At 39.8% G+C, this 15381-nt stretch overlaps 1 protein-coding gene across 5 annotated transcripts in view; it reads left to right on the top strand.

The window, feature by feature from the left end:
• Positions 1 to 15381, top strand: part of BMPR2 (bone morphogenetic protein receptor type 2) — a 109513-nt gene that overhangs the window by 69831 nt on the left and 24301 nt on the right. For all 5 annotated transcript variants that reach the window (XM_071562887.1, XM_071562886.1, XM_071562890.1 and 2 more), the window contains exons 4-6: positions 12419 to 12529; positions 13031 to 13122; positions 14881 to 15111. In XM_071562887.1, coding sequence (XP_071418988.1) covers positions 12419 to 12529; positions 13031 to 13122; positions 14881 to 15111 — 434 coding nt within the window. The remainder of the gene's footprint in view (positions 1 to 12418; positions 12530 to 13030; positions 13123 to 14880; positions 15112 to 15381) is intronic.

The raw sequence follows: 15381 nt of genomic DNA, 5'->3' as shown, positions 1-15381 counted from the left end.
GGATGCCTTAAATTTTGAGAGTCCAAACAAGCATGTACTAAAAGAGTCTTCACTGAAGTGTAGAAACAGTTTGATGGTGTCCAGTTGGGAACCAGAAGAATAATTTGAGAACCTTGGGTATGACTGCTGCATGTATTTTGTGATGGGTTGAAGCAGAAATACCTGTCAGGAAGGAGTCAGTTTCAAGTTTAATTTTCTTTTTATTTCGCAAAAAAAGTTTTCTACTTGTTTAATGAGACTTGAGGTTTTTTGCCTTTCATTTAATAGGATTTCATGGTGCAGTCAGGATTTAAGTAAATCAGATTGACAGAAGACTTCTTTGTATTCAGTGTTTTAAAAGGTTGCTTTTTGCATTCCAGTTTCTACAGTACCTGTGTAAATACAGTGTCCTGTGAAGATACCAGTCTCAGACTTACAGTTTAATTGTACATCATCATTAAAACAGCTGAAACTGATACTCAGGGCTGTGGCAAGTTCAGGGATCAATTTATGAAAGATTTTCATTACGTGGGAAGTATGTATGAAGTAGAAGAGTTACCGAAGTCATATCATTCACTATGTAAAAGTTTTATTCAATCTGTGAAATTAATCTAACAATCATGCAGATTCCAACATCATTAGCAAGTCAGTTTCATAGGATTATGAAATGTCTCCTCTGACCTATTCAGATTTGTGTTGAAATATTTATTCCTGGTTTGAAACAAGTTTGTTGCTGTAGGGCAGACAGAACGTGTTATACAAGTGAAGTCAGCTGTAACATGAATTGATAGCTTTCATACCAGCCTTTGTACTTGATTGATGCAGATTTATTTTGGCAGGGATGTTGCCTTAGCTATGGCCCTTCCTCCCTTCCCGTGGTGTCCCCGTTGGCCTCCGTGCCCAGCCCCTGCTCGGCAGAGCCATGGCTGTGGGCACAGCTGCCAGGGCAGCGCTGGGCTGGAAAGGCACCTGGGAGTGGGAGGCAAGGGATGCCAGAGCTGGCACTTGTGCTGCGAGAAACCAACATCAAACGGTGTCTGTATTGCATCTGAAATCAAGCACTTAGATCTGTAGAAGGATTTTGCATAAGTGCAAACTAAGGATTACTATTTATCATTATTGCCTTTTTCATCTTCATGTTATTTTAAAGTAATCAGAATAACCTTTGAAGTTAGGGAAGGTACTGTTTTTCCCATTATATAACTAGCTAACATAAAGCACAGAGAGGCAAAGTAACCTATCTAAGATTGGGCTGTATTCTGTATCAGAGCCAGAAACACAATCTTGAGTTTCTTTTTGTTTTATATTTCAAGTTCTGGAAATTTTTTTCTTTCCTTTAGGAAGAACCCCCTACATTTACACATATCTAGCATGCACTTGTGTACGCTCATACAAGGTGCAGTGTTCTGCTTGAGGGAGGTCACTCCAGCTGGTGCCTTGGAAACAGAAGCTGTGTGTCCGTGGAGACTATTGATTTGTCTGGGTCCTCCTGAGGTTAAAGCCTTTCCCCTCTCTGGGCCTGCACACTCACTGTTTCAGCTTCTGCCCTGCTGAGTGCTGGCCCTGCCACTGCCTCCTCCTCACCCCTCTGTTGGCCCTGTCAGGTTTCCACAGCCTTTTCTGTCCTTTATTTATTTCCTTCTGCTTGAGGATGTCTCCAAATAGCTGCATCTCCTCTCTGTGAAGTATCTTTGAGCAAGAGGGTTTTCCTGCCTGGAGGGCTGCTGAATCTCCAGTTAAGCAAGGGCAGGACAGAGGGAGACAGCCCTTGCTAAAGCCTTTTAGCTGTGGAGGAGAGGCAGATTTCAGCAGGAGGCAGGAGAGGTTCAGCTGCTCTGGTGCCCTTCTCTGCTCACCAGCACGGACACACGGGACAGGAGTGTCCTCAGTGATGGGAACGGGAGGGAGAGACTGAATGACTCTGATGTGGACTGAATGAGAGTGCCTGAGGTCCTGAGGAAAAGAAGGGAAGATGCTGTCCCCAGCATTCCTCAGGCACCCTGCAGCGAGATAGGAGTGGGATTTCTGTCTGGCCCCAACTTCCCACTTTCTGCTTCATCACTCAGTTCCTTCTAATAATCATTTTATCTGGGAAATACCTGGTAAAACCAACGAGTAAAATGTTAAGCAGTAGAGAAAGATAATGATTATTATTATCTTAAAGTTACAGAAGACTTTTAAAATATTTCTGAAGTCTTAGAAAAAGAATCTGTTAGAAGTTAGAAATTATATGTCCATGTAGAGATGATTGGGGAAAATAAGAGAGTATGAGGGAGGATTAATGGGAAAATGGGACATGTACTTTCATATTAGACTGTCTCCTTCTAAACCTTTATAGGAAGAGCTGGAACTTTTGAAATACCACGGGCATTGTCTGAATTAGCATTAGCCAGGCAAACACAATTTTTAGTGACTGAATGTTTCTGAAATACCAGACACATTTAACTCACAGCTCTGTAGCACAGGCTTTCAAATTTAAAATTGCAAACCCTTGTACCTACAAGAATGTACACTATACTGAGTTGTATTGGAAGTATCAAAAAGTGTTCTTGAATTAAAGAAAGTAGGAAAAGTTAAGTTTTAGTATTAAAATACTTGCTACACTTGAGGATTACAGTTGAGGATTACAATATTAAGCTGATTTAGGGCATGAGATCTGAAGTACTAGGACATAAACCAAAAGTGTAATGAAAGGTTTTGTCAGAACTCATTCTCACCCAGTTTGTATTGATCTTGGGTTTATGCTTGAAACAGCTTGGCTGCCTAAAATTGTGCTGTAATTCAGATTTCACTGCATGCTTAGGGAAATGACTTTGGAATAAACACTCCATACAGTCTTGGCCATTAGATCAGTTCATTCTTTGATGCCTGCTGATAAGGTTGACAGGAAAGAAGCATTCCTGCACCTCAGGCAGAGGTGTAAGCAGAACTGACAGGACACAGCGCTCGGTGTAGCTGCCCACACGGGAGGGGAGTGCAGAGCTGGCGGTGGCAGGAGAGCATCAGCCCCTGTGCCCAGGAACAGCAGCTCCCACCTCTCCTCCAGGGTGCACCCAACAAGAACCTGCTCAGACAGGCCTGGACATCCCACGCTGCTTGGGCTGGGCTCCCAGTGAGGAGATCGCTGGCAAGGTGGCACGTGGCTCTTTAGGGGCAAGGGGAGCAGTAAACAGCATTCCTGTGCTTGAACACTCTCAAAGACTTGAAAAATGTGGACACATGGGACCAGAGCTGCCCTTTCTGTAAGGTTTGGGGGGTTGGTTGGTTGCTTACCCACACAGAAATAGGTGTTTCGGTGTTTTGATGTAGTTTTTTGGGCTCTATTTTTAGTGCCTGGGAACATTACAAACATGAAATATGTGGCTATTGAGCCCGTTGAATTTAAAGAACTTGGAATATCTTTAAAGAGGCTTTCCGAAGTACACATTTTTTTCCATTGCAGCACGTGTATTTTTTGATCCAGTGTTTTGCAGAGACTGGAAGTGTGCCATTATGTTAAAGCTGGTGTTACCATTTGGTTTGATAAGCAGTGAGTTCCATTAGTCCAAGATTAATATAAGGGGATAATGTAAATGTTGTTCTCAGCCTTTTTATTAAAAAAACCTTTTCCTGACTATTTTATTTCAGTATGGAAAGGTCCCCAGTATGTGGTTTAAGTGCCCAAATTAGCTTTTCATTAAGCTTGAAGGCAAGGTTGAGGTGTACTCAAAAGTAGTTTGCCTATAGAAGCCAGGTGTTTCTTTTATCTCTCTAGTAATCAAGTATTTATTGGTATATATGGAATTTCAGAGAGTTTAATCTAAATTTAGTTTTGTGTTTGAATCACTATTTATTTTACATACATCATGATTATAAGGGTCTATTCAGCAGTGTTAGAAATGATGCCTGAACTCACGGAAGAAAAGGCAGAACAAGAAGTTCTGCTGAGTTTTTATAAACTCATTCATTCCTTCTGTATGAATGTGACAAGCTGCTAATTCACCTCTCATATCTAGTCATCAAAGAAAGAGCAGCCAGGGATTGCATAACCCACTTCCCTGCCAAAGAAATCACCACTCATGCTTCGTTTTGAAGTTTCATATGTCAGTGCAGCCTTCAGTATTCCAAATAACAGAAAAGGCCAATGTAATTCCCACAGCCTGGCTCCAGCCTGGGTGTGTGGGGACAGCCAGGACACCAGAGGAGGATGGAGATGCTGGAAGGGATTCCCCCTTTCGGATTGCCTGGCTGCAGGGACAGCAAGGGAACCTTCTTCTTTGAGACAAAGCTCAAATCCAAACTGCATTTTCCAGCAGCAGATTTTTGAAGGAAGATCTGCCCACTGAAACTCTGCCATCACAAATGACTGTCTTCCAGCTAGAGCAGGAGCATGTTATGGGAAATAAATTTTACAGCCCAAGCTGTTTGGTGTTTTAAGGCATTCACTGAGGAGGCAGATGGGATCTGGGGTGCATGGTTGCCAGGCTGTGATGTTACTGCAAGTCTCGTGAGAGACTGGTGCTTTCCCACAGTCCAGGTTCCACAAAGAGATGCCATTATGTGAAAAATGCATTAAAATTTTAGCTTTCCTGATGTGGAAAAAATCATGAAAAGATGTGTCATAAAGGACACCTCATGACAATAAGGATATACGATTTTATATAAAAAGTTAAAACCACTCAAATATGATGGTGCTAAGTGCAAAGTGGAAACATTGGTGACTGTTTAAATCTTTTATTCAAATATTGGAATGATTGGAATCAAATGCAAATTTTCAGTTTTGTCCAAGCCAATAGACTGAAAACCAGAGATTTGTTTTTAAGTCCAGGGCAAACATCCGTTTTCAGTTATCAACAAAAATTGCCCAAGGGTTGCTTGTTGGCAGGATTATTCTGTTAAATAATGTTTTGCCATCTCCCACAAAATACACAGTTCCCATTGTGTTTCTCATCTACATGAGCACCAGTTGGTCAGTTCTCTCCCACAGGAGTTCTCTTGCTCACTTCAAAAACCGTATGTGAAATAGTGTTCCTTACCTTACCTTTGGTTAAATATCGAAGATGGTCACATTGATACGTATCAGATGCTTACAATTTTATACTCCTATTGCAAAATTTGCACATGGATTTTAATTGCATTAATTATTTGTCAGGTGCTTACAGAAGGATGCAGCCTTACTTCTCACGCACAGGCTCATAAATCAGAGTTAGGATAACAGTTGTTTTAGAACAGGCACCTATAAAGCTTACGGCAATGACAAAAGATGTTTAGGAAATGCTGCTTTTTTTCTTTTCATCATTCTTAGCAATGCATGGTTTTAATGGAAAACTGGCAATAGCTCCTGCTGGATTTCATTGTAGAGGTCTGTAGAAAATAATTTTAAGGTATTCTAATCTTGTAGTTCCAGCTTAGCTAAAATGTAGGTTTAAATGGACTTAGTTAAATGAGTGTGGAAGGCAGTGTGATGGATTCTTGTTTGCATTATACCATATGCCCATGGTATCTTTGTAGATACTTTTTAGTCATCTTTGAGTATCTGTTTAGATGCTCTATGTTAGGCTACTAACATAGTTTTTTGTTACAAATTATCTGCTTATTTTTTTCTTTCACGTTTTCTTCCCTGCTCTGAATGAATTTGGGATTTACATAAAACAGTTTGAGTAATTTTGGTATAGTGTTTCTGTTGGAGGCTTTCTTGTCATTTGCTCTAATGTGGTGAAGACTGAACTCTCTTGCTGCAGGACAGTGAATCAGAAATGAGACAGTACTCAGTTGTTTGGAAAGAAATGTTGATTACTGTCCAGAAAAGAGGAGAAAAAAAACCTGATAAGGTGTTTTGGTTAGGTTGGAATGTGCTGCTGGAATGCAGTAATGGATGCATATTCTACACTTTGTGGAGGATTCCTAGGACATGTTTGATATAAGCTTTGTGTAGGCAAAACAGACAGATTGTGATTGAGATCTCTGGGCCCTTGGAAGAGGCTGCTAACTTTATCTTTTTTCAAAGTACGGAGGTCTTCCCGCTGTCATGAAAGTTGTGCAGGGCCACTGTGAAGTGCAACGTGACTTCAAAAGCAAGTTGAATTAAATATACTTGAAAGGTCTGTTGTCTGATCTGCAGAGCACATTTGCAGTATCTGCAGCTGAAGGCCACGTTGCCCCCACACTGCAGCCTTCATCTCACGCTGCGTTGGTGACTGAACCATAAGCTTTCCCTCTGCCTTCTGATCTCATCCTCAGTATCATTAAGATTCCTTAATGGAAGAGCAACTTCTGTAACAGATTGGCAATGAACATATTGAATCTATCACATCAAAGAAATAGTTGTAGGATGGCGTGAAGACTCTGCTTCTGTTTAAAGTGATCTGTATGGGCAGATCTGTATGGGCAGATCTTTGAGTCCCTGTGTAATTTTACTGACTTTGATCAGAGTCCATACAGCTGCAGTTGTTTTGAAAAATCAGATGTTAACTGTTGTGCTGTGAAGTTTAAAGGATGGTGTTTCCCTTAGTTGTTCAAGACTAACATTGCTACTTACCTGTGATATGGCAAATTAAATAAATATTAATACTTTGGTACATATCAGCTATAAGACTACTTGCCTTCTGATACATAGCTACCAGAAATTCTGTGGGAACATAGGTAATTATTTTTAAAACTGATTTTCATTATGTAGGATAATTGCATGCTTCTCTAGAATGTTTTTATACAATGCTTATCTAAACTTAAATACACACATATATTTTCTACAATTATTTACTACACTGTGACAGATACACAGCTGTGAGTCATTTACATGAGGAGTAGGCAGATTTCTGAAAATGTAATAAAAAGCTTTAATAGCAATATAGAGATCTGGTGGAAATTCATGTGCAAATGTTCTTTATTATTTGATCACTACCATGTAAATATGTAGCTTTGAAACAACATTCTGAAGCCTCAGGTTTCATATGCAAACACTAAAATATTAAAAGGAAACAATGTCATTGCTTGCACAGTTGCAAGGCCATATCCTTTTGTGTGTTTGTGTTGGGATACAGTCTTTAATTACACAACCAAATTTTTCCCCGTGGGATTCCTAGTTTTTCAACTAGGTTAACACTTCCTGCCTTTTTTCATGGCTGTCTTAGGATGTCTCATCCCAACAGTGACCTCTGCAGTGTCCCAGGGAGCTCTTTGGCCACTGCAGTGTAAAACCTTTGCTGCAGTGGCAGAGAGATGTTTTCAGGACAGCTTTGAGCAGTTATAAAGAGGAGACCATCCTTCCCTCTCTCATTTTCCATTCTCCTCACACCTTCTAATTTCAGTAACAGTATCAGGGCAACAATGTGCCCAATGGTGAAGGAGGAAATGTGAAAACTCTGCAGGGATTCCTCACAGCTGGTCGTCCAGGCTGGAATGTTTTACCTACACAGCACAGATGCCAGTGCCACGTTAGTGTTGGTGTGGTGGTGGCTCACGCGATGCTTTATCCAGAGTGGCCACAGAGGGAAGGGATGTGGAAGGTGGAGAGAACTGAGCGGTGGCTGCCTGAAGGTTTCACAGTGTTTGCTGATGGGAAAGGAAGATGGAAGAATCACACATCCCCTCTCTGGCTTCCAGGAAGGAGTTCTGTATGTTTACAGACTCTTGCCATTGGCTCTTGTTACCTGGGTTTGTCTCAATTTTCTCAGAATGTTCTTTCATCACAGGATAAATGCTAATTTTAAAGTATGGAAACAGGAAGCATACGAAAGAGGCTTTAATTTTTGAAAGTTAAATTACAGAGAAATAAAAGAAGCTTTTTCAAGCATAGGTGCAAATTGGAATACTTTTGCATTAATTCATATTACAAGTTTGTGTTTGTAGTGGAAAAGTTAATTTGAAGGAAAAACATTGTTCTTCCTGGTGACATTAGCAATGTCAGTGTTCTTCATTCTCTATTGTTCCTGGGGAAGGTTAGGAGGGCAGCAGTGAGACAACCTCCAAGTGTGGCAATATGGAAGCTTAAAAAACATAATTTTTCAAATTTATTGTATAAATGCTTGGAAACTATTATGGCAGTAATGCCTGAGAAAAGAGAGAGAAATGCCCAATGTGGTCAAAGTGGCTGCAGGGAGTATCCCCAGAGCAGGGCTGGGTTCAGCCTGATGACTCACTTCTAAAGTAGAAGCATTCCCCTTCAGAGTGTGCTCTGAAAGACATTCTCAGTTATTTGTGTGTACCTTTAGCAAAATTCTTTCCATACACAGCAGCTGTTGTATTTGGGGTTTTGGAGCCTCAAAATAAGGTCTTTATTGATGATGAGGTCAGGACACTTCTGGGAGTGGTTGGTTACCAGCTGCTTGCCAGCCAGGAGGAGGTTGTCTCTGCTAATGAGTCACGCTTTGTTTCTCTCTCTTACTTGAAAAAAAAAAAAGAGAAAAAGAAAAAAAGTAAAACTTACACTGTTTGCTGTGGTATTTCTTTGTGATGGGATTGGTGGACTTCAGTAAAATGCTAACTACTATCAGAATTACTGGCAAAATGTTTCAGGAGAGAAGTGCTGGGTGTCTTCTAAATGGCAGCTTCGTGCTGCTGCCTTGGAGTTGGGAGTCCTGGGAGTGCTGCTCCGCTTTCCCATCCAGTGGGAATAAGAAATTGGCTCTTAAGGTAGTTTGGCCCTTCCAACAGTTTCTGTTGATTTTAATTTTTTCCTGTGGCAGACTGAGTAGATCAGGGAGCTGAAGTTGAAGTTGGAAATAAAAACCTGACTTACAAAGAGCAGTGAAATGAGCAACTGCACTAACCTTGCTTTCGGTTACAGTGACATAAACCCGAGGAAGCTCTGCAGGCTCTTCTGTGTGAAAGTGTAGGTAGAATTTGTCTCAGCACTCAGCTCCTTAGTCTTTTGGTTTTCTAGAGTCTGCAGCTAATTCTGCTCATTGTGCTATTGATATTTTGATGCTAGACATTCATTTAGGAATAATTCTGACATATCACTATTCCTGCTCTGAGATCTGAAGCCAGTGCTGGGCAAGTTGTTTTAATTCAGTTTGTATTTGTCACTAAAGAAATATGCAAATATTGGTAATTATTCCAAAAACTAAAATGAGATTACTGAGTGGTTCTTATGAATATTTAAAGTGAGTTCATACAGTCACATGGTGAAAAAATACAGAAGTTGTAGGGCAGGTGTTTTGTCTCTGTAAAGAAACTTTAAAAGCAGAGTCCACGGATTTGAGGGAGGAGTTGTTAACAGTTTCAGACCAAGAAATTCTTACTTCAGAAAAAATTGTGCACTGTGATGCATCTGGAGCTATTGAGAGGAAATGTAATATTGAATAAACTTCCATATCAAATGTTCTGATCATAAAGACTTGTGGTAGTTTCAGCCAGGGCTATAAATTCATGGGAAAAAGCATGAAAAAGAAACTTCTATACATTTTACATCCTTGTTTTGAAAGTGCCTTGCTTAAAAGGCAGTAATTACTTTTATTGACCCACACCAATGTGTCTTTTGATGACTTAGCTAAAATGCATCTTCAGATAATATCAGGAGAAATATGACTTTTGTGCATCTGTGCATATAAAATATGTATTAATTACTTATAAGTAGGTAAGAGAGGAAATGGAACCCCCTGCAAATGCCTTGAGAGGTCCTGTCTGCCTTTGGCTTTGCTGGCATTTCTTATCTGGGCTTTTGAAGGTAAGTATGGTGTAAAAGACTGAAAAGAAAGAGATGGATTGATAAAATTAGTGAGTTAATAAGAGTTTTGTTAAGCTTTCAAAGGTTTTGAAACTGCGTTGATAAGTGAGATAGCCTTTTGGTTCTATTTAAGAAAGACTGATAATCTGACAACATACAAAATTTATTGTCATACCCTTTTTGTGGGGGTTTTGGAGCCGTCTGAGCTTTTTGTCATTATGGGGGGTTTGTGCTTTTTATGTGGATTTACAAGCAAAAGACAGTAAAATTGTCCTTGCTGGGAAATGACTGGCTGTCATATGTGGTGTTTCACTTGCTCACACTGTTTTGAGCTGCATCTTACCACTCCATTGAGATGTTCAGTTACACTTACTAAGAAATTTGTATTTATTCTTACATGTATAAATGTTGCTCAACAGTCTGACAGTAGTAACTCACACTGTAGGACTGACTTGGCTGTTGGAATGTCGACGGTATTATTTTAAAATATTTATAAGAATTGAAAATTAGTTCAAGATAAGCCAATCTAAGATTCATTAAGCAACAGCTTTGCTCAAAAAAAATTCTTTCCTCTTGAAGGCCAGGGAGGTTCTGTGAGGTCACCCGGTGGCTGCAGAGGCAGCCAGAGCTGCTAAAGAACCTGTTGCTCTGGATGCCCTTGCCCTGGGCCATGCTGGGATTGGAGGAACAGCAAAATCCCATTCCAGGATAGAGGAGGGCCCTCCTGATGGAGCCTGTTGTTAACCCTTTGATTGTACAAAAACACTGAAGTAGAGCAACCAAACTTAGGCATCAGCTACCATTTGGCAAACAGTGGTGGAAATGGTTATTGGTTATTTGGATGGGAAGGTTGCAAATGGCTGCACTCTTGTCATGTGGTTGAATAAAATACAGCTGAGATTATAGCAAAGAGATTGGTCTCTCACAACCTGCATCTTCTCAGTACGTGCCAGGCACTGTCTTGAACTGATGCAAACCCCACCACATTTAATATATATTTTAAAAGATAACCCAATAAAATGTAAATTCCATTCATAAAAATAGGAAAGTCAGAATTACCATTTCCCTGCCAGCAGTTATTCAGTTTCTTGTGTAATGTTTCATAAAGCTTTGTGTGATGTAACAGTTTCCTTTATGATGTTGTGTTTAATATATATGTAAGTGTATGCTTTGAATTCATAATGTAGATGACAGTTGGAATGTGCATCTTTTAATCTCCTTGCAATAGAAGTCATGGCTCTTATACCACATTACTGTGTTCTGTGGCAATAACTTACTTTCTTAGTGAAGCAAAACCAGTAGTGATGGTATTTCTTTTGGCAGAACAAATTTAAATTTGATGGTGTTGTGATTATCACAAACTCCTTGTATTTAAATGGTGTAGCAGATACGAGTTGCATGTTGGTTTTGATAGATGATTTTACACATACTTCTCGCACAGCTGAAGCTCTCTCTGGTATTCTGTTTTACCAGCTTTTTATTATTTTCCCCTACCATTATGGTTATACCAAAATGGAAGTTGTTGTCTTTTAAATTTGCTTTCTCTTCTTATCTAATTCTCTAGTGTCTGTCCACAATGGGAATTTGAGTAAGTGCCTCAGGCTTAATTTCTTTTAAATGCAATTCAAGAAGAGTGAATTTGTCAGTCTATTCAGCTAGTGTAGACTGGGATAAATTGCATTTCAGTCTGACCTAAAAAGTTACCCAATGTTTAAGTCTTGTGTGCATTTTGTATTTTGTGGTTTTAGCATAGTTAGGTCTCATTACAGTCTTTTAAGGAATACTTTTTGCAGTATATAAGACAAGTTTAAACATAGTTCCCAAACTTGGTTTTGAAGCCAAAGTAAATGAGGTCTTGTAGTGCCACATTCCAGCAATTCTGACATCAGAGGGGTATCTGTACTAGTGAATTTTTATATAAAAGTGGCTGGATTTTTATATTGCCTGAAAAAAGTGAGACTGGGGTCTGACAGGGGAAAGCATTAAACTCTCTGTTAAAGGTGCCAACAAATCTTTCCATGATGTCTTTTGTCCCCACTGAGGGGATAAGAAAACACCTCCAGAACTAAAAAAGCTGGATACTCACATATTGACAATAAATCAAATGGTATTTTGAAAAAGCTCAGTAAAAACTAGTTATTTAATTTTGTTGAGTGTTTCACTGTTGTTTCAGGTTTCCTGATACTCCCCTGCAGTCAGTGGAGATACCTCTGTCCTTTTGTGAATTTAGGAGTGAGAATTATGCCAAAAATGAGCTGAGTGCTGACATAAAACCCCAAAGTATTTCAAAATATTTGCATAAGTGGATTTCTGTATGTTGTAGGTATATGAATGCAAAACGTGGAGTATTTATCAGATTTGCAGCACAATTAGCAAACTCTTGAGGTTTGCATCCTGGGGAAAACAATCAAAAAGCCCTTGTAAAGGTTACAAACCTGATTCGTAGGAGGAAACTGGATTAAGGCACAGATAGCAGAGCAGGACTGCGTCAGCCTGGCCTTATATGGCTGGGATGAACTTTGCCAGCTCAAAAGAAGATTCACTTTCTGCTGTCAGTGCCTCTTTTTACAGGGCAAGGGAAAACTGGGAAAAGCTGTTGATGAATGTGTTCTCAGCTGTGTTTGGTCAGCTCTTCTGCCATTCCCAGATTTTGAGAGGAAAAACAGTTCAGTGCGATGCTTTACAACCCAGAGTACATTTTTTCCACTCATTGTTGTAATAACAATTACATGTTTTATAGTGTTGAATCTTTCAAATTTACAATTAAAGAGTCCTTGTCTTGTTTGCTTTCAGATTCTTCTCATTCTTTTCGTCAAGATGAGACTATTGTTATTGCCCTGGCATCTGTGTCTGTGCTGGCTGTGTTGGTTGCTGCCCTGTTCTTTGGGTACAGGATGCTTGCAGGTAGGGATTGAGGATCTCTTGGGTTTTGTGTTTTTTCCTTTTGGCTATTTCTCAAAGTTACACTTAGGCCCTCTGTTCTCCCCAGTCCTATTACATGCTTGTACATAATGCTCCCCTTTCTCCTCTCTGACACTTATGGTGATATCCCTTTCATAACAGTTCAGACAGATTTATGATTTGTCCAAGCTGACATTTGGGGACCCATTTTTCTTCCACAAATCCTCTGCTCAACAGCTTAAGTGAGATTGTGGACATGCTTTATAGTTATTGCCAGTGACTTTGAATCATCAAAGTAGTTGTACAGCAGATATCTGTGGTTTGTGAGTTACCAGCACCTTCACTGCTCTTTCTGCTGACTTGGAGAAGAATTTTCAGGATTCCTTTTTACTTGGTACATCCTTGCTTACAAGATGTTTTTGCCAAGTGCCAGGTAAGTTGCATTGGTTTCACTTGGAGCATGTCAAAAAAGGAAACTAATTTCCTCCTCACCCACTTCCACAGGAAACCGTAAACAAGGTTTGCACAGTATGAACATGATGGAGGCAGCAACATCAGAGCCCTCACTGGATCTGGATAATCTGAAGTTGTTGGAGGTAAACGTTCAGCTCAGTTTTAACCTTCATTTCTATTCAATATCACACTTGTGGTCATATAATTTTCCAGGTATAGTTAGAGAAATTAATGTAGCAGTGCCCCTGTAATGTTTTATTCACAGCATAAAGAAGAAATAAAAAGAAAAAAGGGATTACTGCAGTTACATTTTGTCTGATTTTGTTAGTAATATTGTTGGAATTAGCTGGAATATGCTCTACCTTGAGAACAAAAGAGAAACACTGGGAGGTAGTGGGGGAAATTAGAATGTGCTGTATTTCAGCATTGCATCAGGAGATCCATCTTTTTGCTTGACACCACTTGCTCTCAGTACAGTATCATACTGTAGTCATCTGAAATTCTTTAGTGACATTGTTGGAGTGTAGACTGCACTGCAGATGGGGCAGTATATTTCAGTACTGTGCATTTCTGTAGTCATTCCTCACTGTGGGGCACTATCTGTCTCCATGGCAACTAGAGGCCAACCAGAACTTTCTACTCAGCTTGGTGTTAGATGTGTCATCACAAAACTGCAAAATGTTATGCTTCCAGTTGGAATGCTTGATAGAACATATGGAATTTTTAAAAACTTTTAGCCAGAAATAAATGAGTAGAATGACTCAGCTGCAGAGAGTGGTACTTTTCCTCTTTTTCCCAGCAGAAAGCACAGCTAGAGATGCAGACTGCAGACATGTGCTAATGGTGACAGCAGACAAGTCAGCAAAGGGCCTCGGGTGCCTTCTGCCAACAAAAAAGCATTTGAGGCAGAGTTTACAAGAGTTTAACAGTGTGTGTTCTAGAAGTGTGCAAACCCCCCCCCCCCCCATGAAATTACTTGTACTGATGTGCAGTCTTGGAGGGAGCAGTGACTTCACTGGGAGAGAGACCTGCTTGGGGTCCTCTGTCCTGTTGCTTGTCCCTGAAGGAGCCACTCACAGGGTGTTACAGCACAAATGTCTTAGTCTGTGCTTGCCTTTTGACATCTCTGTGGGTGGAATATATTCCCTGGAAGGGACTTGCTGCTGCTTTGCAATCCACTGACATGGAAGGACTGAGAAACCCAGTCTCTCCCTTAAATGATACTTTATTGTTGAAAACTTTCCTGTTAGAGTTTTTATCATTTTAAGAAACATTACTTTTGCTGATCCTTCTTCTTCAGTTGCCATGGAGATGGGAAAGGCCATTCTGTGAAGACTGTCTAGCATAGTGGGGGCTACAATAAATATTCACAGGTAGTCAGGAATTAATTGTTCCTTTCTGTTAAAACCTGTTTACCTCTTTTGGTATCTATTATGCACCACAAATGTGTATTTTGTTATTACTAAGCTAAAAGGTACATCTTATAAACTGTCCTAAACCTAAATGTGTAGTTTATTGTCTGTGGTCTCTGGAGTGAAATAAAATTGATCACATGAAAGCTATAAATGTTTAGTAAGCAAAAGTTTAATAAGAGAATTAGCATCACAAAACACATGTATTTTATTGATTCTGTATGTAAAAGTACTGAGTAGGTTATTTATGATATATTAACTGGATATTCAGACCATAGATCAATTTAGCAAGACCTGTGTCAGCCTGTGCTGAGTTTTCCAGGTCCAAAATAGTTTTTATGATAGTTTCCACTACAAAATATTGACTATCTTCACTATTTTTATAGCATAAGTCAGTATAAAAGTTGGCATACAATTTTTGTGGAGTTAATACTTGGGTTTTCTCTTCATCTGTTGTTTAGTGCACTGACTCTTTCCCTTCTTTGGCAGCTGATTGGGCGGGGCCGATACGGGGCAGTGTATAAAGGCTCCCTGGATGAGCGGCCAGTGGCTGTGAAAGTCTTTTCTTTTGCCAATCGTCAGAACTTTGTTAATGAGAGGAACATCTACAGGATTCCACTGATGGAACATGAGAACATCGCCCGCTTCATTGTGGGGGATGAAAGGTTCACTGCAGACGGCCGTATGGAATATTTATTGGTGATGGAGTATTACCCCAATGTAAGTGCTTCGAAGGAATCAATTGGCTTGGCTTAGAATCCTAAGAATAGCCACGTAAAAAGGATGTACTTATCTTTTTGTCAATGCTTTTCATTGCTGTTTCTTGCACAGTAATGTAAAAATAATCCATAAGAATTACAATTTTAATGAACCTTATTGTGGTTTACTGGAATGCTGTTTAAGATTTCTCAGTGCTACCAAACATAGTGTTACAAATTCTTAGCTGTAGTATTTGGTCTTGGTTATGGTGCAGGTGTTTTTAGTCAATTC

This window comes from Pithys albifrons, chromosome 8, assembly GCF_047495875.1.
Source record: "Pithys albifrons albifrons isolate INPA30051 chromosome 8, PitAlb_v1, whole genome shotgun sequence".
Taxonomy (NCBI): Eukaryota; Metazoa; Chordata; class Aves; order Passeriformes; family Thamnophilidae; genus Pithys; species Pithys albifrons.
This window is presented reverse-complemented; position numbering and strand designations above follow the sequence as displayed.